Here is a 21,510-nt window from a genome sequence, read left to right on the forward strand (position 1 = left end):
CATGCTTTTTAATAGCTCAATAACAATGTTGTGACAGGAAATGGGTGAGTGGAATGCAAAACTTGCAGGTCTTTTATATAGGCTGCACAAAATAGTTATTCGCATGTGCAAAAGTAGTATCTTGCAGAAGCTTGCAATCGAGGCTAAACCTGGTTGATGAGTAACTCTCATTCTATATACTGCACTGCAAATCCATTAAGCAATCTTCAAACATTAATTTAATTATTATTGAAACACTCATGTATACTTGCAAGGCACAAACATCTAAATAAAATAAAAAGTGCAATAAAAAATAAACAGCTATAAATCTGAGCCCTGGTAACCAGGGGAATCAGGCCTGCTACCAACGTCACTGTTTATTGAGTTACTAGTGCTCCTTCGAGACAGAGAGAAAGTGGGGATAGAGTCGTCAGTTGAGTCTACTTTAGAGGGCTGCATGCTGTGTTCAGAACTGGTGAACACCTTGACAGTATGTAGGGAGGAGGGAGAATTGTGCTTCACAAGAGGCGAGTTGTTTCTCTGCTGTGTTGGTGGATTTGATGGTGACCCAGAGGACTCCTCAAGTGGTGGTGAGAGCAACTCCTCCCTACCATTGGCTTTGGCCCGCGCCAATACCAGCGGAGACACCTGGGGGAGGGGGAGGGGGGAGGGGGGAGGGGGGAGGGGGGTGAAATAATGATACAGGAAATTATGTACAGAACACAATTGAAGGAAATGTACAGAATGCAAACTAAATCCAATTGAAGTGAGCCTAGGAACTGAGGCAAATACATAGTACAACCTTCAGTGTACAAGAGTGCCTAAGTGTTCTACGATAATCTGCTTCACAAACCTTTCCCTCTGTAACGACGGCCATGGCCTCTGTAAAGTGAGGGTCGCACAATCGAGGAGTGCTCACTTGAGAGTCGGCATCTGTTATATCCCCCTCCATCCCGGGAGTAGGGGTGACACTCTCATCCCCCGAGAAAATATCAGGCGGAGGAACGATGAACAATAGGCCCCTGTCTATGGAGCTCCCACTGAGAGCTGAGGGGAGATCACTGGCTAGGTCGTCATCATCGCCACTCAGCGGGGAGACAGGCGACTGTGTGTGTGTGTGTGTGTGGAGAGGGGGAGGGTTGAAACAGTGTCGTGAGTATCAAGTGAGGAGGTACGTGTATTTATTAAGTTGCTAAAGTTAATTATGCACTGCATGTACAGTGCTAAAGCAGTGCAACACACATCACAGTCATTGAGGGTAGCCAATACAAAAAAGCCCACCCACACACACCAGCATGAGGTCGTCACGTAGTGCCTCGTCCACCTCTGGGATAGGTGAGGGTATATTGACCATCTCTGTGGAACCTGCCACATCCCTACCACCCTCTGTCTCGCTCCTTAATTCTGTGCATGGGAGGGGGAGGGAAACTGCATCACTAAAATACTGACAAATATACTATATACTGAAAAATGCATACTATGAAACTAGAAATGAGGCAAACACACTGCTGTGTATAGTGTACTGTCAAGAGAAATATAGCAACAAGGCGAATTGCAACAGTTTTTAATTAATGGTGAAATAATATATAGTATATAATTATTGTACCAGTGTTCTACAGCAAATTTTCAGCTCTCACCTGATGGTATAAAGTTGTTTTGACTGGATGTTGAGGAGCTGCTGACACACCCACTAGAGGGTGTGGTCAACTCAAGGGAGGTGGTCTCTCCAGCACTGGAGATGGAGTCAGATGTCAGGTCAAGGTCCAACGGAGAAATGCTACACGGGGAGGTATACATGTATAGAGTAATGACTAGCAAGGTTTCACTTCCTAAGTATACATACATGTACATGTATAGGGAAATCCTGATATAAAAGGTCAAAATGTCAATACTAAATAAATTTGTGGGAAAATTGTACACTTAAGTGTTCTCAAAAGAGGACGCTAACAGGCAAGCCCTAGGGGCATGCCGGTTGCTAACAGTACTACCTTGGTAGAGACAACACATTCATATTATTTTGAGCAAGTATACTGACCTGGCAACACTTGCTTGGAAGGACTGTCCACCGCCAGACATGATGAGCAGTTTAGAGAGATTCTTCTGTAGTTCGTGTATGATGTTGGTGAGGCGATACTGAGTGTCAGTAATGATGCCCTTGGTGGGGTTGGGCACCATGATGTGGGACACTGCTGACGTTATGTCTCCAGCTGGGGTGGGGGTCAATATAGTGTTATATGCTACTGACACTATCACAGTCAGTGGAATATTGTGTATGTGTTAAAAAGAAGTTTACAGTTTATAAGGACGCTGAAGCATTAAACCCTCGGGCTGATATAGGAGAAACAACTGTGTACAATGCATGACAACTTATCAACTAAAGCCGTACCTAATTCGATGGTGTTAAAGATGATTCCCTTTGACGGTGGTTGGTCCTCCTTAGGCTGGGGAGTAGTTCTCTCACTCACTCTCACTCCTTGCATGGCTCGCAGTATCCGCAGTTTGTCCTCGTGAAGCTTCTTCATATCCTCATCAATCTTGTTGAGTTGTTCTGGCAATGGAGAGTATACGATGAAGAAGCTAGTACTTACAGGTTATAAAGCTACCATATGAAACAAGACTGATGAATTTGACAAGACACAGAACATTTGCAATCTAGGATTCAGCAATATTATTATGTAAAGGCAAAGGTCTTTAAAACGCTACAGAATACAAGTAATGGGAGCTGGATTATTAGGAAATTGCAATTAAAATCACACAACACCTAAAAAGACAAAGCTTATAGGCTTTGGTTTCTCATGGATATATAGTATGCATGTACAGTAGTACTAGGCCCACCTCTTGGGTTGAGATGCATGGTCATAGCTGAGAGACCCAGCAGCACCTCATCTTCCACGGGAGAGACTGGCAGATCAGGTGAGACAGAAGTGTCCTGGGGGCCCATGAGCATCGCTCTCTTGATGGAGTCCTCCCATCTGTGTGTGTGTGTGTGTGTGCATGTGTGTGTGTGCATGTGTGTGTGTATGTGTGTTTGTGTGTGCATGCGTGTGCATATGTGGAGTAGGTTGACAGTGTAATGTGTGCAGCCAGTAACAGGGCAATGGATATTAATTTTGAGAGGGGGTAACTTACAATAAAATAGGTAAGGATGGTCAACATAAGAAGCTAGGAAAGTGTGACTCACAGCTTCTTCTCTGAAGTGCTCTCTGCAATGAACTCGTACATCTGTGCCAGCTTCATGAGACTGCTGTTGTTTACTAGTAGGAATGTCCTACCACCTGTCAACACAAACAAAGGTCACCAGAGTTCATAGTAGCCATACACTCCAGATCTACCTGACATCCACCCGTACAACACTGTCGGCTCTATATTGCGGCGTGAGTGAGCCCCCTCTACACACACACACACACACACACACACCTCTGTCAGCAGCTGCATGCCTCAGCAGACACTCCTGCAACCTGATGACTGGACTTAGCTCCTCCTTAGAGCCCGAGACATTGTCTACAGTGTGACAACAGTACAGGTACTTGTCTTTGTCCTCATTCTTCTCCAGTAGTACCAAGATGTCGTTGAACAGCAGGGCATGCAACTCTGTGCAGAGAGAATGGAGTGAACAGAATAGAGCTTACTTTAGCGGGTTATAAATTTCACCCGCTTGGAGAAAGTAAATTTCCTACTTGCACATTGTCGATCACGCGCTTCATATTTACAATCACTCGCTTAATATTTTGAACCCACATTTTCATCCACTTGTGTGCAAAATCCTAAAAGAAACCCCTGGCTTACAATAATGCAGAATGGTGGTGCAGTATTGCTATAGACAGAATGGCTATTGCTATCTCACCTAGGACTTTCTTGTGTTGTAATCTCCATTTGAGGGATCCTTCACGAACCAGTCGTCTGTTCTTGGCACACAGATCCAGGGTCTGCATGGATGTGAAGAATAATCTACATACAAAGTATCCTATATATTCTCACGCTACACAAATACGGTAGTCTCTAAGAGAACCGTTGGTTTTGTGTGTGTCCTAGCCCAGACCACACTAACTCTAGCATTTGGTCTGGTAATGCCTTATACATGTATATACAACTGCACCCCCCCCCCCCCGGTCTGGCTAACACCAGCAGCTGACCTTGTATAGCTTGGCTATGGGGTGTTGAGTCTTGTCCATCCCCACATACTCTATCTTGGACTGGAGCTCTATCAACTTCTGCTGCTGATGAGAGATGTTCACTTGCCTGTTTACATGGGACAGACTTTTCTGTGGCAGAAATATAAGCAACAAATTTGACTGGCTATAATAATTTTGCTATACATGTAGATGTAGATATACCCACATATGTAATGTACGTACACTGTAGGCAGTGAGGTCAAGGGTTTGATGTACATGCGCACTGTACTGTGTATATCACCATAAATGAAAGCTCAAGGGGTCTGAGGGGCATGGGTAAAGAGGGGGAGATCAGAGGAGGTACATGTAGCTAAAAGTTTTTGTTGTAAAATTATACTACTGAAGCATGATTGAAACTAAAGGCCTCCAGCAATATATGGACTACCGTAACTCAGTTAGAACTGTTACTGAAACACTAGATAGCAATAATGAGGTCAGATCTACTCATGTTTCAGGTTTCATAGCAACTACTTAGCATGGTAACAACAGGTACAACATGGCCGGGGACCATCTACGTGTAGAGCAGCGTGTATTAATAGATCCCGAGACAACCTACTCACCTTGACGCAGGCAAGTGCAGTCTCTGTCTTCTCACACTCTAGCTTCTCAGACTCTGTGCACAAGAGAAATGAGGGAAATGACACATGCAATAGCACCACCCAGAATAAACATTTGTGCGAACAGGTTATGCTACGCATTCACTGTAAGTCAAGCAAATCCATAAATTAAAATCCAAGAAAACATGACTAGAAGCCTATAGAAACTCTTCATTGATCCCTGAGAAGCTGTAGCAGTCTACACACACACACACACACACACACTATCGTATACCTCGCTTGCACATGTACACCGAGGTATAATAATTAGTAGTTAAGACGGGCTAACTAACAATGCTCACCATCAAGATGGTCGACATCTTTCTTGTAAGCACGCACAATGTTGTCAATGAGTAGCTTGTATCTGGTCAGCCTGTTCCAAGCAATAGGCATTAGGTCACTGAGAGTGAGGCGGTTAGAGAGAGGGTGGGACTCTTGGTTCTGTGGGGGGGGGAGGTAGCATTAATCAACAGGCTACAGTTGATTGGGTATCTTCTTCAAAGATAGACTCATTATTAACAGTTGGTTGGCACATAGTTTACCTTGATGAAGAGGCGGAGTCTCTCATTCTTTCTCTTCCAATCCTTGAGCAACTTCTCGGCTTTAGGTTGGTTGGAGGCAAACACGGAGCAAGCGTGACACAGACGATCACCAGCGTTGGCCTCAAACTGTGTGCGTGTGTGTGTGTGTGTGTGTGTGTGTGTGTGGGGGTGGGAGGTACACAATCGCCACAACAGAGGAAGGGCTGAGTATTAATTACAATCAATATCTTAACAAAATGTACAGCCTGAAATAAGACGACTGACCCTTTGCAGAAGTAGGTCTGCGATGCTTGTGACGATACCGTCCTTGAGAGGAGCTACCCTCTCCTTGAGCTGGGAGCAGAACCCACTGTGGAAGTGGATGAGCTCCTCTAGACTGGGGAACAGCTGCTCTATGTCCCGAGCAGGTAGGATGCCTTGCTTCTGAAGAGGAATCTTGTACATCTGCATGGGGGAGAAGGAAATAGGGATAATACTAATGTAGCGGTGTATATTATAGCTGTTAAAACTTCTCATAGATGTACTACATATTGGAAATGACATAGTTAGCACATCTAATATACAGTAGAGTAGAGTAGACTACTATACACACATATTCCTGGCACTCCTCCGTGTAAGACTACTGGATATTGTGGTGAGGAGTATACTAATGGATGGCTGGTTATAAGCTACTGTGTACACGTGTATAGCTATTTCACTGATCACACGTACACATCTCATGATCTTGAGCTTGTACAGGTGAGTTCTCTCAGTGTAGACCAGCTCACGTATGTACTCTTGTCGTTGTATCTCAGGGCGTCTCATGCTCTCCAGTAGCTCCAGTGGAGCCACCTCCGCCCATGCAGGGGGGGTCTCTCTGATGTGGTCATCAAGGAGCTCCTGTGTGTGTGTGTGTGTGTGTGTGTGTGTGTGTGTGTGTGTGTGTGTGTGTGTGTGTGTGTGTGTGTGCGTGCGTGTGTGTGTGTGTGTGTGTGTGCGTGTGTGTGTGCCTGTCATATTAAGATAACGCATGTCAGTTACAAATTTTAAAATACATCAAAAACATACATGTACACTGTACATGTATATGTAGTACGAGAAACCTTACAGGAAGTTAATATTGCTCAACCCCATGGGAATCCGACAAGTAAGGAAGTTAAGAGTTAGTGTATAATTTGACGTATGTGAACTCTGACCTTCATGATATCCTCATCCACCATGGCTAGTTTGGAGTTGGAGGATGAGGGGGTCTCAACAATAGCTTCCAGTGAACCCTGCTTCCCTCTGCATGGTGTGTGTGTACATATAATAGTCGAATGTACAGAACACTCATAATAACAAATGCCTCAGGCAATACACAGGCAACACTAGACTCACAGTTGAGAGTCCTCAGAGCTCCAACTTATCCCTTCATTGCTGAAATTTCTCTCTAATGTCTCAGGTTTTGATGGAAGCTTCTCCTATGAAACAATTGAGCCATTGAATGAACATAACTTAAAGTCAGCCCTAGCACAACTTGTGTGGTAACTTACAGAGTTGGTCCTCTTGATTTTCTCTCTGTTACAAGAAAAACAAAAATGTGATAGTGACGTCAGACACACTTTTTTAAACGTGGCTACATGTAACTGTACACACCACTGGACTTACTTTGCATTGTTTGGTGAGGTCATGACAGACACCTCACTGTCTGAGAGCAGAAGGCTGTTGGTGTGGGGGTCAGAGATGGATCGGTCCCTCCTGACAACAGGAGGAACAGATGTCGAATTCTCCAGTGAGCTCTCAAAGCTGTGCAAGTGTGGGTATGGAGAAAGTGAAAGGTGTACGCACACATGGGAGGAAAAAGAGCTCATATGACTAGCTAGGATTTGAGCACGGGTTATTACGGCCATAAAGTAATGTTTTACTGAAATAAAGTAAAGAATAGAATATAGACAGAAGCGTTTGACTGGATTACAGGTTTACGTATCGTTGTGATACTCCCAAACGCATGCTAGCTCACCTCGGAGATGGTGCAGTCTCTGTAGGAGGACTCTGCAGTGTGAGAGACACAGCACTCATGGACATGATGTCAATACAGACAGAACAGTGTAACTTGAACAGGTACATGTATATAGCTATTCAACAGTTTAGACAATACATACTGCACGTGTCATACAATAATAATCACTGTCGTTCACACCCACACCACACCACACACACCTGCTTGTCGTCCGGGTCATCAAGGCGTGAGTTGTGGTAGTGATCGGTAGAGCCCACCCCCTCCAGTTTACCCAAGTTTGTTTCCTCAGTTGTTGAGTACATATTCGGAACTGTGTTGTGAGAACTATTATTATCATAATACATACATACGTACTGTGCGCATGTCTACTGCCTTGGTAACTGTATAAGTGTGAGCTAAAGCTAAGACTTGCTGCAAATGCCATCAATACAGCGTACACCACAGAACCTACGAATATATTATATCTATACATGTACATACACGTATCTAACAAAGAGAACACGAAATCACTCAAAACTAAGCAAAGTCAAAGCCACGATTTACGTAGCTAGGTTACTCTCTCTCTATTCTGTAATGTATAATTATTATGTAGCTACATTACACATACTGTAACTACAGTAGAGCCAGCCACTCACGACTTTGCTTCCTGTTCAAGAGTGTTGAGCTTCTCCTCGGTCGACTGGCCCACGTCTTCTGTTGCCCCGCACACTCTGCAGCTAGCTCAGTGATGCAGCAGTAGCGATGGAGGTTGATGGCACACTGTGAGCACTGGAAACCGTGATAGACCACACCCCAGAGGAACTTCCCACACTGGTCACATGTCGTTGGGCTCTTGAAGGACGTCAGCTGGAACGAATGGCCACGACTTGCCTGAGGAAAGGGGGGGGGGGGGTACAAAACTTAACTTTAGCTTTATAGTACGTTATTATGCCTACACGTACACGTACACGTATAAAATAATATTTCACCTTAATCAGATGCTATACATGTATTGTTGTGTACACTATATGAATTACAATGTACTGTACATGATATTTTCTATTAAATTGTCATAATTCATCTCTGTATTTGATATTAATTTGATGTTGTGTTGTTATGTACACAAACTGCTAACTTATAAAGCTTTCAAAACTATCAAAACTGGACCTTTTCTAAACTCAAGTTACACTGTAAGGCCGTTTAAGATACTGATAGGCTTCATGCTATTAGAAGCTCATAGGCTTCATGCTATTAGAAGCTCAACCTTATGTAACACAAGACAAGGTAACAGCAGCTCACCATTGTTTTCTTCTTCTTGGTAGGCTTCTTGAGTAGTATGTCTGGCTTGGTGAAGGACTGCACACGCTCTAGTATGGTGGGGGTTTTCCCCACCCCCTTGTTAGCAGCCAGCAGGTCCATCACGAATGTGGCCATGCATGCGGCTATAGCGTGGCTGTAGGGGAGAGGTAACTCAACACATGTGGTGAGGCGGTCGTTCTAATGATACCATGCAGTGTGGGAAAGTAACATTATACAGTAAGGATATCATAATGGGATATATACACATGTAGAAATACTGTAAATTAAGTTCTCAGTGTAATTACGGATAATTGATTACTTTTTCACACACTCCAACACACCACTGGAACTTTTGTCATCTCTGTATGTATGTATGTATGTATGTATGTATGCGTATGTGTACACAGAAGGAAACAGATAGTGGTGGGTGGGTGAGTGTGTCTACTGCACTGTAGTGTAGGTAGGGGTGAACTGACAACACTCTATTCAGTGGGACACATGAGAAAGAAGTGTGGTATCCATGCATACATGCACCAGGACTTACAGCAGCTGCTTAAGATCAGGCACCAGGGTTAACAACACCACCTCAATGTGCTTGGCTTTAGTCATATCCTCTGCAGAAAAAAAGTCAAAATAAACGAGATATACATGCCGTACCATCTGGCCAACCGTACCAAATTGACCAACCATCAGAAAATTGTAACACTGACAAATGTACATGTATATTTACTCATATAGAGCTCTTTCATGTGATCAAGTGGTACCATATTGTACATGCGGACGTACTAGACAGGAGATGATCGTTGAACATTCCGGCCAATCCGATGACTCGTTTGTGTCTGTAGTTACCGAGGTCGTTGACGATGGTCTCCGTTAAACTCTCTCTCACCTCCACAAAGACACTACGCAGCTTGTTCTCAGTGTTGCTGTTCTCCAGGGTGCTCACTGTGAGGGGGGGTGTGTGTGTGTGTGAGGGGAGGGGGTGTGTGTGTGAGGGGGTGGTGTGTGAGAGGGGAGGGGATGTGTGTGAGGGGGTGTGTGTGAGGGGAGGGTGTGTGTGAGGGGAGGGTGTGTGTGAGGGGGTGGTGTGTGTGAGGGGAGGGAGTGTGCGTGAGGGGGTGGTGTGTGTGAGAGGGTGTGGTTTAAAATATGGCTAGCATAATTTATCATGACGTACGCATCCTCTCCTTGGCTCCCTGCTCCACGTCCAGAGGGAGAGGGGACTGATCGAGGAAGAAGGTCCAGAAGATGTCCATCCCTCTCGTCCTCAGCAGCTCATTGTTCCCGGTCAGGTTATTCTGATAGCTGCTCGTCACCAGGAAGAACAGCTGCAGGGGTAGATGCCGGGGCAATTTGATTGTATGTGCTTAATTTCTCTAGAAGGGGACCTAGCGTTAAATAGAGAACCTTTAAACGGCCATAACTTTAGTACTGTTGGTCCAATAACGTTATTTTATGATTTTCTAGAGAGGCCTTTCAGATGATGCACCTGTTTTTGACAAAATACCATGGTCTTTTTCCGAAAATAAGCTCTCGTTCTAATTTTGGATTTGAGCACACCATCTGAACGGGCTCATTCTAAGCTTTCATAATATAATAAAATCGTTGAGTTTGGATCATCAGAACTCGAACTCAAGTTACAGAGTCAACTCTAGTGATTTAAAATCAAAAGTCACTCACTAAGTGTTTAGGGTCCTTGGTGAGGTAGAGATAGTGCAGGAACACGGCAAGGTGAGCTGGAGGTGTGGCCATGCATCATTGTGTGGGTATGTGCGTGTGTGTGTGTGTGTGTGTGTATGTGTGCGTGTGCGTGGGCTTACCTGGGTGACCTTTAAGCTCTTGCAACGAGGAGAAGGGACCAGCATCAGAGGCCTGAATGAAGGAAACATAGTTAACTAGAGTCAAACTGGCTTGAAAGTGTACATGCATGTGCAACCTGATCAAACATATTTTCTTTTCCCTCTCCTCCATTCACTATCAGCTCTATTAGAGTTTTCCCATGGCTATGTTCTTTGAACTATCTTTTGATAGAATTATAGGCTAACTTGTGCCAGATCCAATTTGGGTCTATTTGACAGTATACAGTATAATATTTAATTTAATTTGTCCTGGACATAGAATTTAATGCGATTATAAGAGTGGGGGTGGCTAATGGGAAGCAACTCTCAAACATTGAACAGCTTGCCTAATTAACGGCTCATGCAGCACACAACCTCAGACATAGCCCATTAGAACAGTCATAACATTTGCCAATGGAATTGAATGGGTGCAAACGTAAGAATGTACCTTAATCCATGAACCTTGTACATGTATGCACACACACACCCACACCTCACACACATCCCACACACACACACACACACACACACACACTGAGCGTACCACTTCATCAGAAAGGTCATCATCAGAATCCTCTCCAGGCTGTGGAAAACAAGCAAAAGAAGCATAATCATGTCTGCTATATTTAGCACAGCACAGCTACATGTAGTATATATAATTATGTACAGTACACTATAACTATGTGTACGTGTGTGCGCTCATTACAACCATCACGGACATTTGGCTAGCAAAGTGGGGCCCTAATTACCAGAAGAAAAAACATGACAACAACATGCAACAGCTAGTGTATGCATGCGCCATGGCAACCTGTAATTATACGAATTAATTGCCTCTAAAAACCACACTTCCCAGTTTTAGTCATGTCATCCATCATAATTAATTTACCAAAATATAATAATTATGGCTCCATATTCAGAGTGGCCCTGGGGTTGCTTTCTTAGACTTAGAACTTTTAGTACCACACACAATTCTACACAGTGCATAGCAGGGATTGCTCAATAAGAAAAGAAGCAATCACCACAGATGGTTTAATTGACATTACAGTTCCTCAAAAGGTAAAGCATAACCACAACACATCAACACAACATTGCCCCTATCAACATTTCTGGCATGCATACTCTAGCTGACATGTACACGTGTGCATGGTTGAACAAAGTACGCAATAGAGAACTGAACTGAAAGAATTTATTGATGCAACGTACTGCTTTGATTGAGGACCTCCAGAGCGGCTTGCCAGGCGAGAGTTGTGATCCATTAGATATGGAGAATGTCTGCAAGCCATAAGAGATCAATAGGTCAGTACAGGGTATCATGTTACAGATAGATATGACAGAAGTTGATTCATTCTCATGCAGCACTTAATTTGACAACCGGTTCCACTAGAAGTCACCATACATGTATACATGTAGCGTAACTAGGTGTACGACAAGACAACTCACATGTGATCTAGAAGGCTTTGGACTTGGGTTATCCTAAGGAGAAAGAACACATAGTTTTAATTCTCAAACCAAGTTTCTATAATTACTCTATAGTCAGTGTTAGATATCTTCACGACTCACGACCATTGTCAGAGCAGGCAATAATAATAATTATATTAATAAGCCTCTACTATATACACATATTCAAAGAATGGGTGATATCTAGCTTACTTAAAGACGGACGTACATGTACACACAAACTAGGGCTTACCACAGTGGTGAACTTCTTGGGGGGTGACATTGGTCCATCATGCACGTCCGTGTCATCACGACTGTAGCTCATGCTCTGTAGCTTCTTTGACAGCTGCTCCAGTTGAGGGGGACTACGACTCTTACCTAGAAATAGCATCACTGTGACTACATGAGAATGCACACAGTTCACTTTCACAATACGGAAATATAGAGACGTGAGCGTATTGAGTAATTACACGGTTGATTGCTTCACAGATCTTGAGATCATGCACACACAAGATGCAGATGCACCTTCTTACTTCAAGGCACGCTGATTAACTAAACAAAACAAAAATTCCCCCGGTATTACAATAGTTGACATATAATTAAGAATTATAGGAACTAATCACAGCTACAAACTGCTACCCTAATATAGCGTACATAGCATTCACAGGGCCCCACATAACCATAGCAGTTATAATAATGACTCATCAACATGAAAGCTACTGTAGGAAACATACGTGTAACAATCATGCTCAGAGTGTAACACACACATACTATTACACACATGTACCGGTAAGCATCTTGATATTGGAGGAGGTGGTCTGCAGGTGGATGTCTATGGCCGGGGTCTTGGCTGCTAACTCTTCCTCTAGAATCTTGATGATGTTCTCACAGTCTCGTAGTTCCTTCTCCACCTTCTCTGCCTGCTCCTTGCTGAACTCTACGGAGAGGTCATCGTACACTTTGCGCTGCTTCTGTAGCATCGACTTGAGGCTCTGCTGAGTCAACTCCTGGAGGTGCCGAGGTGTGGATATCTGTGTGTGTGTGTGTGTGTGTGTGGGTACAATATGGGAAGTGGAACTCAAAGACAGTGACAATTAACCTTAGGTTTTATTCACACGTGCACAGATGCAAGACACACCCTTGTCCAACAACCGTATAGTACAACCACACCCGAATACTGTACACCTGAACACTGACTTACTGTCAGGAACTACAGGTACCTTGGCTATATTTCCAGCTCATTCTCCCACTAAAGAAATAACTAACTTATCAAGTCTCTTATTGAATGATGGCTAAAACTAAAAGTTCATGTTTGTGAAATCAAAGCAGCTCACCTCGATTCCTTGTGAGTTGTCAGCTTTGCCTGATCGCAGTGTCTTAGTACCACCGTTCATGGTCCCGATGATGGTGAGAGTGACGTGGGTGGAGTCTCGGATCATGTCCACCACCTCTCCATGCTTGTGGCCCACTACCTCAGTACCGTTCACCTGCACGGAGGGTACATGTATATGTACATGTATATCACTAATTAATACTCTTATATACAGTTACAGTAAACGCTTAACAACTGATGTACTCAATGCTATCCAGTATATCTACAGGTACTTATAATGATGAGAGCATGTCATGAATAGGGTATACAGTAATAGCTAGAGTGCAATGAAGCGTTGAGTGCATATGATGACTAACTATGCAGCTTAGAAACAAACTATAAAGAATCTATCAAACTTTTTGACCCCCTGTGCAAGGTATTATAGTACTGACCTTCATGATTCTGTCTCCCTCAAGGATCCCTGCCTTGTGTGCTGAGGTACCAGTGAACACTTTGTCCACAAACACGGGCATCTCCCGGGAAAGAGTGAATCCAAATCCCTTGCTATCTTTTTTCACAATCACAGTCCGCTCTTGCCACACCCTCCCTACAGTGTGTGTGAGGGGGGGGGCATGTGTGTCAGTATATGGGCAGAGCCTAAAGGATTGATTGCCATAAATTTTTCTTAATGTATAGACTCGTTTTATACAGGAATTCCACTCTCTTAATACCTTGTAATATCAGGTAGGTATGTGTGGGGTGTGTAGACATGAACAGGTGACGTACAAACCACAGTGTGTACGTGTACAATGAGTGGGAGTGAGTGTGAGGTAAGACTTGTTCATGTACGTATGCACGCATAATGGCCTAATAACTACCTTTTTTGTCCACAAGTTGAGAGTTCATTTTCTATCAGTTGGTGTCTTTGATATTCATTTATAGCAACTGTCTAGGGCTGTAAAATAGAAACAAGGAAATGACAGTCAATGGCAATAACTATGTACATAGCCCCCCCCCCTGATACTAGTTGGAGGATGATATTTCTCTATTTGACCAATTTGCCTATTAGCAATTGGTTACTATGCAACAACAAGGTTACACTGATGTGGCTTGAGCGTGGAAACAACCAGTGAGTGTGTGGGCAGGGTAGAGACAGTGGGGTCAGGGGGAAAACATGTACATGAAAGCTAGACAGTACAATGGCTATTACATGTACTAGTGTGAGAGGCTGATACGATAGAGAGGTTACTACCCTAGATAGAGAGGTTACTACCCTGCCGTTAGTATAATCAGTGGTTACCACACAAAACCCCATCATAATCTAATTAGCTTCATTGTCATATTAAAAATCCGATATGCTTATATATACAATGATAATGTATAAATAAGACATCCAGAGCCAGTAAACTACACAGTGAGTACAATACACAGTCTATTGGACTGTTCCTTATTGTGACGTATCCACAGCTTAGGAAATGTGTGCAGAGGAGTCAACGGTGCTCTGTATTCAGTACTGGCCACACATGGAGAACAAACAAACACACAAACACTGGTGTCACCATTATTTGTGAAGATCACTTAAACAATTAGAGACTATATTTGTCAATACCTTAGGGTCAGTACAGTGCATGGTTGACAATAATCCCCCCCCCACACACACACACACACACACACACACACACACACACACACACACACACACACACACACACACACACACACACACACACACACACGCACGCACACGCACACACGCACACGCACACGTGACCCCGGCCTACTCCCCTGACTAGCTGAATGAGGACAATAAATAACTAGAATGCATCACAAAGCACTGATGCGAGGAAAAGTTCAATGTATGCAAACACAGCATACTTAGTGCTTCATATCAGGTGACATCATCCGTAACTACACGTACACTAATTCCTACTTATACAAGAGTGTACAGACACGAGGGTCAGTTGCAGCAAGATAAGTGGCGCATGTACACACTAAATGAGAGATATAATTATAATTATAAATTATACCACAGCCGTCAACAATCATGCCATACCTTGTAATCGGTTACCTAGGGTACAGAGTTACATACCATTCAGTCCATATATACGTCCAAGAGTATACTCTTATCTACTCTTGATACATCACAATTAAAACAATCAGGTTCTCTAACTCAAGGAGCATTCTCACGCACTGTGACAATACACCACCAAAAAAGGTTTAAGCAAATCTACTCTAAGTTTACAAACACCTTACCCTCTATTCAAGGGGGGTACCCAAAGCTTATAAACCAATAGTGTACACACTGCCATAGTTCAATGAGTGTGTTAGCTTAAAAGTGAATCAATAACAACATAGCCAGAGGCAACCAAAAACCATAAGGATTTCACACACACACACACACAATTCTAGCCTAAGGGCAAGTGAATAGACTTAGCCTTGGAACTGTATTGGAGACACTGTATGCCTCAAAGGTGACACTTCAAAGAGAATTTGGGCTAACGATACAGACATCATGATGCTGAATAAGAAAAGCAAATTAAACACAAACCCTCCCCACCACAACACATGCAAATAACCCTTTGGGCCTCGGCTACAAATTGCCAACGCACATCACTATGCCAGAATTAAAGAGCGCTGGCTGTACTTGACCAAAGGGGATTAAACAAGCTCTATGGCTATTAAGGTGCTCAAAGAATTAGCTGAGCTTCTGCCCTCAAGCCAGTTCTATAATGTGGCTGGTAATTACATAAACAATCGTTAGCAACCACGAGTACAATGACATTTGGAAACATAAATCCCAAACAGCAAATTAACAGAGGAAAGTAGAACATACTCTGAACCCAATGTGGGCTTACGTATAAATCAAACACAAATGGACGTACACCGGAAACAGACCTTCCAAGGCCTTGCCAAATTGCATGCACACACTCACAAATATGGACACAGATAAGGCTAGATTAACTGGTTACACATCAACTTTTTAATAGGGCTAATGGACGGACATTGTTCAATGCTTAGCATAATCCGAGTACAAAGATATTCAAAGTCCCATTGTTGCTCTTATGGTACAGCTACTCTTTAATTTACTACAGTCGGTGTGTGTGTGTAGTGTATGTACGTATTATAAACAATGTTGACAGAAAACCTTTTAATAAATACTAAAGATAAGTAGAGCAAATAGCTAGGGTTTCAAGGTTGTCATCTAGGACGACTGTGCATGTGTACGTGTCTCTATTAACAAGATTTATACCGTGAGTGGATAGCTAGCTAGCTGTACATTATGAATGAAGACTTACCTCTAAAATCAACAGACACAGGGCAATCGTTCGCTGGTGGCTTGAACCTTCCTTTATAGCTTTGAGAATTCACTCCGTTCACTCACTTAGATCCCTCGGCTACTATCAGACAGGCTAAGCGTACGCTGAATATCTGACGCAGTTCTTGGTACCTCCCACGACGAATTTAACAGTGTTCCTATGGCTTCTCTCCTTTGATTGAAATTTAATTGGTAGAAAGTATGAATATCATAAGATGCCGAGACGACCCTTTGTCACGTGTTTTCTGGTAAAAACAAAGTAACTAGTGCTCGGGCTTCTTTCAGTTGTAGTGCTAGTGCTCAAGCGAAGGATATGGCAGAAGAGAACAGGCAGCTGCTAGGTAACCAGACTGAGAGCGAGCCAGAGGACGAGATCAAGCCGCACAGTCCTCCACCACCGTACCTAGACCCCCGCACTGGAGCCAGGGACATCCAATATAAGAAGCTACCTACAGTGATATATATACTAGAGAAAACTGGACTCCTGAGCTTCAAACCATTACTCAGGTAGGCCCCACATCGTGTGGACACCATATCGAGCATAGATTAACTATTTAACTTCTGTACTGTAGCCACAAGTCACTTATATTAGTTCTCACTTTCATCTGCTATACAAGCTACCATCTCTCCAGAAAACCATTCAGTGTTGTGAAGGTAAGGAGCTGTGCACGCACTCGCATAAATTTCTAGAGCGTAATTTTAAGGTTACCTCTACCCAATTCTTGGTATACCGTATAGTGAGTAAATTTTGTGGTTTTCGTGGTTGAAACCCTGAACATTTTATGCACGTATGTGAAGCGATAATTGACCACTTTTACCTGCAGTGCACGCAGCCACGAAATTAGAACCTATGCAACCACGAAATGTTTTGACCACCAGCTATACTGTATACAGTACATTGAAAGAGCTTTATGTGCCTGCATAATAACTTCAATGCTCATGTTGCATGCATATGAATATAAATGCTCTTTGCACATTGTACTTGAGTGCTCCCCATTTTCAGGTGGTATTGTGCCCACAATGTGCCAACTGCAGCTTCTCCAGTGACACAGGATGGGCACCATTCAGTAAGTGTGAACTACCCATTTAAAAATATTCATACAGCTCAGGATAGTGACGTTGAATCTATTGCGGTATGTAGAATAATTTCGTAGTTTTAATTTTCGTATGGTGTACATGTTGGGCTCAGTCTATTGATATGAAAGTCTTGAATTGACAGGTTAACTTCCTTTTGTTCCTCTCCTTTTCCTCTAGATCAAAGTTCTCAGCATGGCAACACTCTGCTGGGAGTAGTAGATTACTCCTGGCTGTTTGCATACGCCATCTCCATGTTTATCAGGTGAGCATCTTGAGCGTACTGTCAGCTCTGATTACCCCCCCCCCCCACACACCAGTGGACAGATTGCCGACAGAGTTAACCTCCGATACTTTCTGTTCATGGGGATGACCGGTAAGTTCTATAGCTCAAAACTAACTAATGTCTTGGTGGTACCCCCATCAGCTAAATCATTCCACAAGTTATGGCAGTATAACTATTATAGCTATTCTCACCATCTGTGCGCAGGTAGTGCGATCTCTGTTGCTCTACTGGGAGTGGCCTACTTTGCCAACATTCACGCCCTGTGGTACTTTATTGTTGTGCAGGTATTTGGAGGAATAATGCAGGTGGGTATAATTATGTAATGAATAATGAAAAAGACCCTTTGAATTTAGGCAGTAAGTAAGTTCACATTATGTCAGCCTAAAATCACTTTGTATTGTGAAGCTCTAAGTACGTAGGAGAAACGTTCGATTCTACTAATTTTTCCAGTAAAAACTTCATTATTACACACACGCACGCACACGCACACACACACACACACACACACACACACACACACACACACACACACACACAGAGCACCGGATGGCCTGGCACAGTTGCTGTGATGTCACACTGGTTTGGAAAACACAAGTGAGCTACGCTACAACAACCATTCCCACAGGAGTTGTTGGGGATTTAAAAAATATCCCAACTAGTTATGTAACTTGCACGCTACTCACAGATAGCCACAGGAGTCAATTTCTATCTCAGTCATATTCAGTAACTATGCACACTGTCCCCCCCCCCCCCCCCCCACTCACAGTCGTGGTCTCATCATGGGCATCTGGAATTCTCACACTTCAGTAGGCAATATCTTGGGTACCATCATCCCCTCATTCTGGGCAGACTGTGACGGAGAACCTAGTCCTTGGGGATGGTCGTTCATTGTACCAGCTGCTATAATGCTGGCTGCTGGGGTACTCATGTTCCTCATGCTTGTTGTGGACCCTCGGCACGTTGGACTGCCTCCACCAAGACACACCACCGTGAGCTCTATATACTGCCTCATATGTACTGTACAGTTGTTCCATCCTTTTAAATCCTGGCATTTGTGCTTTGATTGATTGAGCACACAGTATGCACCTGGCTTACTTTAGATTGGCCTAACACAAACTTTCAGATTACAAATCACATGGCATTGTGTGCGCTTATATGCGAGTTATTTATAGTAGCAATGTTTGTTTTTTAATGATACCAGAATCAGCCAGTTGAGAGCAGCCCACCCCCTGATCCAGTGGCCCGTGAGGTGTACGGTCGCCTCCATCCAGAGCTGGACGTTGACAACGAGTTTGACAAGAAGAAGAGACAGCAAGAGCAGGATCTACTGAGTGACGACTCTGGGAGTATTCAAGTCCCCGTTGTACGAAAGTCCCATCTGAAGGTGGGAATTTATGATTGTATGCAGAGTGAGTGATGTTCATTCCATATTCCTTGCAGCCCAAATCTAAACCCATCAACATTCTCAGAGCAATATGCATTCCTGTGAGTCAGCCCTGTTTTCTAGTGTTCCTTGTGTTTTTTATGTGTGCATTTCTTTATATACCACACACACCCAGGGTGTTATTGAGTATTCTCTGGCTCTATTCTTTGACAAACTGGTCAGCTACACATTCCTCTACTGGCTACCATTCTATGTGAAAAACAAACGTGAGTTTATCATTGCACAATAGTAGGGTTTCCTGTATTTCTTTCTGTTTGATTCTCTTCAGCAAACTTCTGTATACATTGTACAATCCTCATTGATTAGCTACCTTATGTTTGTTATACCTACATGTAAGCGCACATGTACATTCACATTCTGGATTTTATAGCTTGTATTGCTAAGTAGTGTTTAGTTTTCAGAGCCATTATCTCCCTTGCCACACCCAGTGACCTATCTGTCTGGCCCGGAGTCCGACTGGCTCTCAACTCTCTTTGATGTCGGTGGAATAATAGGTGAGTCCTGTGTACATGTGTTCATGCACTTGAGGGATAGCTCCTTGTGTACATGTGTTCATGCACTTGAGGGAGAGCTCCTTGTGTACATGTGTTCATGCACTTGAGGGAGAGCTCCTTGTGTACATGTGTTCATGCACTTGAGGGATAGCTCCTTGTGTACATGTGTTCATGCACTTGAGGGATAGCTCCTTGTGTACATGTGTTCATGCACTTGAGGGATAGCTCCTTGTGTACATGTGTTCATGCACTTGAGGGACAGCTCCTTGTGTACATGTGTTCATGCACTTGAGGGACAGCTCCTTGTGTACATGTGTTCATGCACTTGAGGGACAGCTCCTTGTGTACATGTGTTCATGCACTTGAGGGACAGCTCCTTGTGTACATGTGTTCATGCACTTGAGGGACAGCTCCTTGTGTACATGTGTTCATGCACTTGAGGGACAGCTCCTTGTGTACATGTGTTCATGCACTTGAGGGACAGCTCCTTGTGTACATGTGTTCATGCACTTGAGGGATAGCTCCTTGCTTAATGAACAATTAGTTTAGTATGCTAATCTGCCTAGAGCCTCAAATACTGGGATAGTGAAATATGATCTGTACAACTAACTGTATGTCTGTGATTGGATCTTGTTACTTTGTTACTATTGAGAGTAGATACCCCTTGCCAGGATGATTTACCATGGCCCACTGTCCCTCCCCCCCCCCCCCCCCCCCGCAGGTGGTATTGCTGCTGGACTTGTGTCTGACCTGCTGCAGGCCAGGGCCATCACCTGTGTCACCATGCTCATCCTGGCCATACCCTCAGTGAGTCTGGTACACTCAAATGCCAGTCCTCTAAACCCTATGTACAGTAACACGTAGGTCATGTTTTGTAAAGTAATTGGTTCAGAACGACACTTGGTTCTACATGTATTAAAGCAATGGTTGCATTTATTCTCGGCTGTATAATCGATGTTGGTCTATCGGTTATATAATAGTTGTTCACTTAATGTTTGGCCATTTTGACAGCTATTTTTTCTGGAGGCGTATGCTGACGAACAATTTGGCTTCTTCATTGTCATGCTCATCCTCTCTGGGATCTTTGTCAATGGCCCCTACTCCATGATCACCACGGCCGTGTCCAGTGACTTGGTAAGTGTCTCAGTAATGTGATTTTATAATTGTGGTGGATTTGCTCCACTCTGAAAGACTTTGAAGATTGATTACTTACCCAGAACGTACAAGTCAATGTCATTTATGTAGTTGCCTAATTGCTACCATCCCTCGTTTTAACACCCCACGCTCCCCCCTATATGAAGCCCTGACACGTGTATCTTTATTTTAACAGTAGACTCAACTGCTGGCTTTTGTGGCCTTTCTTTAGCTGCATGTAGCTATAGCTCATATATTACTTGTGCAGGGTACTCACGAGTCTCTCAAGAACAACCAGAATGCCAAGGCCACTGTGACGGCCATTATTGACGGCACTGGATCCCTGGGGGCAGCTGTTGGTCCACTTATTGTCGGCTGGCTCACCAGTGAATATGTAAGTGTGCTGGAGTTTCCCTGAAAAGTCTCAAGCCTTATAGCCAGTGTGACTGTTGCTGAAAATGTTAACCCTGTCTTTTTTTATAAGTTTAATCTTTGTCCACTATACATATTAAACAAACTGTCTGGTTCTTACAGGACTGGATGGCTGCATTCTATGTGTTGATGGGTTCGTGCCTCATATCAGCCTTGGTAAGTACTATATATATATATACAGTGTACATGTACCATGTC

The 21,510-nt window shown here is 43.5% G+C and overlaps 2 protein-coding genes across 3 annotated transcripts in view; one reads left to right on the forward strand and one right to left on the reverse strand.

Annotated features, from left to right (window-relative positions):
- Positions 1 to 205: 205 nt before the first annotated feature.
- On the reverse strand, positions 206 to 16,617 carry LOC135341659 (rho guanine nucleotide exchange factor 12-like). Its single transcript, XM_064538267.1, has 39 exons — positions 16,429 to 16,617; positions 14,011 to 14,087; positions 13,585 to 13,739; positions 13,155 to 13,307; positions 12,608 to 12,851; positions 12,074 to 12,198; positions 11,824 to 11,856; positions 11,587 to 11,655; positions 10,928 to 10,966; positions 10,366 to 10,417; positions 10,226 to 10,281; positions 9,723 to 9,873; positions 9,332 to 9,490; positions 9,090 to 9,159; positions 8,865 to 8,906; positions 8,546 to 8,699; positions 7,903 to 8,137; positions 7,468 to 7,577; positions 7,268 to 7,299; positions 6,916 to 7,053; positions 6,801 to 6,825; positions 6,646 to 6,728; positions 6,465 to 6,552; positions 6,001 to 6,168; positions 5,554 to 5,733; positions 5,290 to 5,415; positions 5,050 to 5,188; positions 4,712 to 4,764; positions 4,113 to 4,241; positions 3,824 to 3,905; positions 3,397 to 3,570; positions 3,161 to 3,254; positions 2,815 to 2,951; positions 2,366 to 2,527; positions 2,015 to 2,186; positions 1,617 to 1,756; positions 1,271 to 1,383; positions 833 to 1,084; positions 206 to 627 (listed from the first exon to the last, which is right to left on the reverse strand). Exons 2-39 carry the CDS (start codon positions 14,036 to 14,038, stop codon positions 301 to 303), a joined length of 4,689 nt encoding a protein of 1,562 aa, XP_064394337.1. The 5' UTR covers positions 14,039 to 14,087; positions 16,429 to 16,617; the 3' UTR covers positions 206 to 300.
- Positions 16,618 to 16,672: 55 nt separating this feature from the next.
- Positions 16,673 to 21,510, forward strand: part of LOC135341674 (glucose-6-phosphate exchanger SLC37A2-like) — a 5,786-nt gene continuing 948 nt past the window's right edge. Inside the window, exons 1-16 of one of the 2 annotated variants that reach the window (XM_064538289.1) lie at positions 16,673 to 16,955; positions 17,021 to 17,102; positions 17,452 to 17,515; positions 17,703 to 17,787; positions 17,843 to 17,898; positions 18,013 to 18,113; positions 18,347 to 18,402; positions 18,575 to 18,797; positions 19,010 to 19,192; positions 19,249 to 19,293; positions 19,368 to 19,458; positions 19,681 to 19,746; positions 20,468 to 20,553; positions 20,758 to 20,880; positions 21,149 to 21,274; positions 21,415 to 21,468. In XM_064538289.1, the coding sequence (XP_064394359.1) occupies positions 16,762 to 16,955; positions 17,021 to 17,102; positions 17,452 to 17,515; positions 17,703 to 17,787; positions 17,843 to 17,898; positions 18,013 to 18,113; positions 18,347 to 18,402; positions 18,575 to 18,797; positions 19,010 to 19,192; positions 19,249 to 19,293; positions 19,368 to 19,458; positions 19,681 to 19,746; positions 20,468 to 20,553; positions 20,758 to 20,880; positions 21,149 to 21,274; positions 21,415 to 21,468 (1,635 nt within the window). In that variant the 5' untranslated portion in view covers positions 16,673 to 16,761. The remainder of the gene's footprint in view (positions 16,956 to 17,020; positions 17,103 to 17,451; positions 17,516 to 17,702; positions 17,788 to 17,842; positions 17,899 to 18,012; positions 18,114 to 18,346; positions 18,403 to 18,574; positions 18,798 to 19,009; positions 19,193 to 19,248; positions 19,294 to 19,367; positions 19,459 to 19,680; positions 19,747 to 20,467; positions 20,554 to 20,757; positions 20,881 to 21,148; positions 21,275 to 21,414; positions 21,469 to 21,510) is intronic. The other variant, XM_064538290.1, reaches the window with a different exon arrangement.

Source organism: Halichondria panicea, chromosome 9 (genome assembly GCF_963675165.1).
Source record: "Halichondria panicea chromosome 9, odHalPani1.1, whole genome shotgun sequence".
Classification (NCBI taxonomy): Eukaryota; Metazoa; Porifera; class Demospongiae; order Suberitida; family Halichondriidae; genus Halichondria; species Halichondria panicea.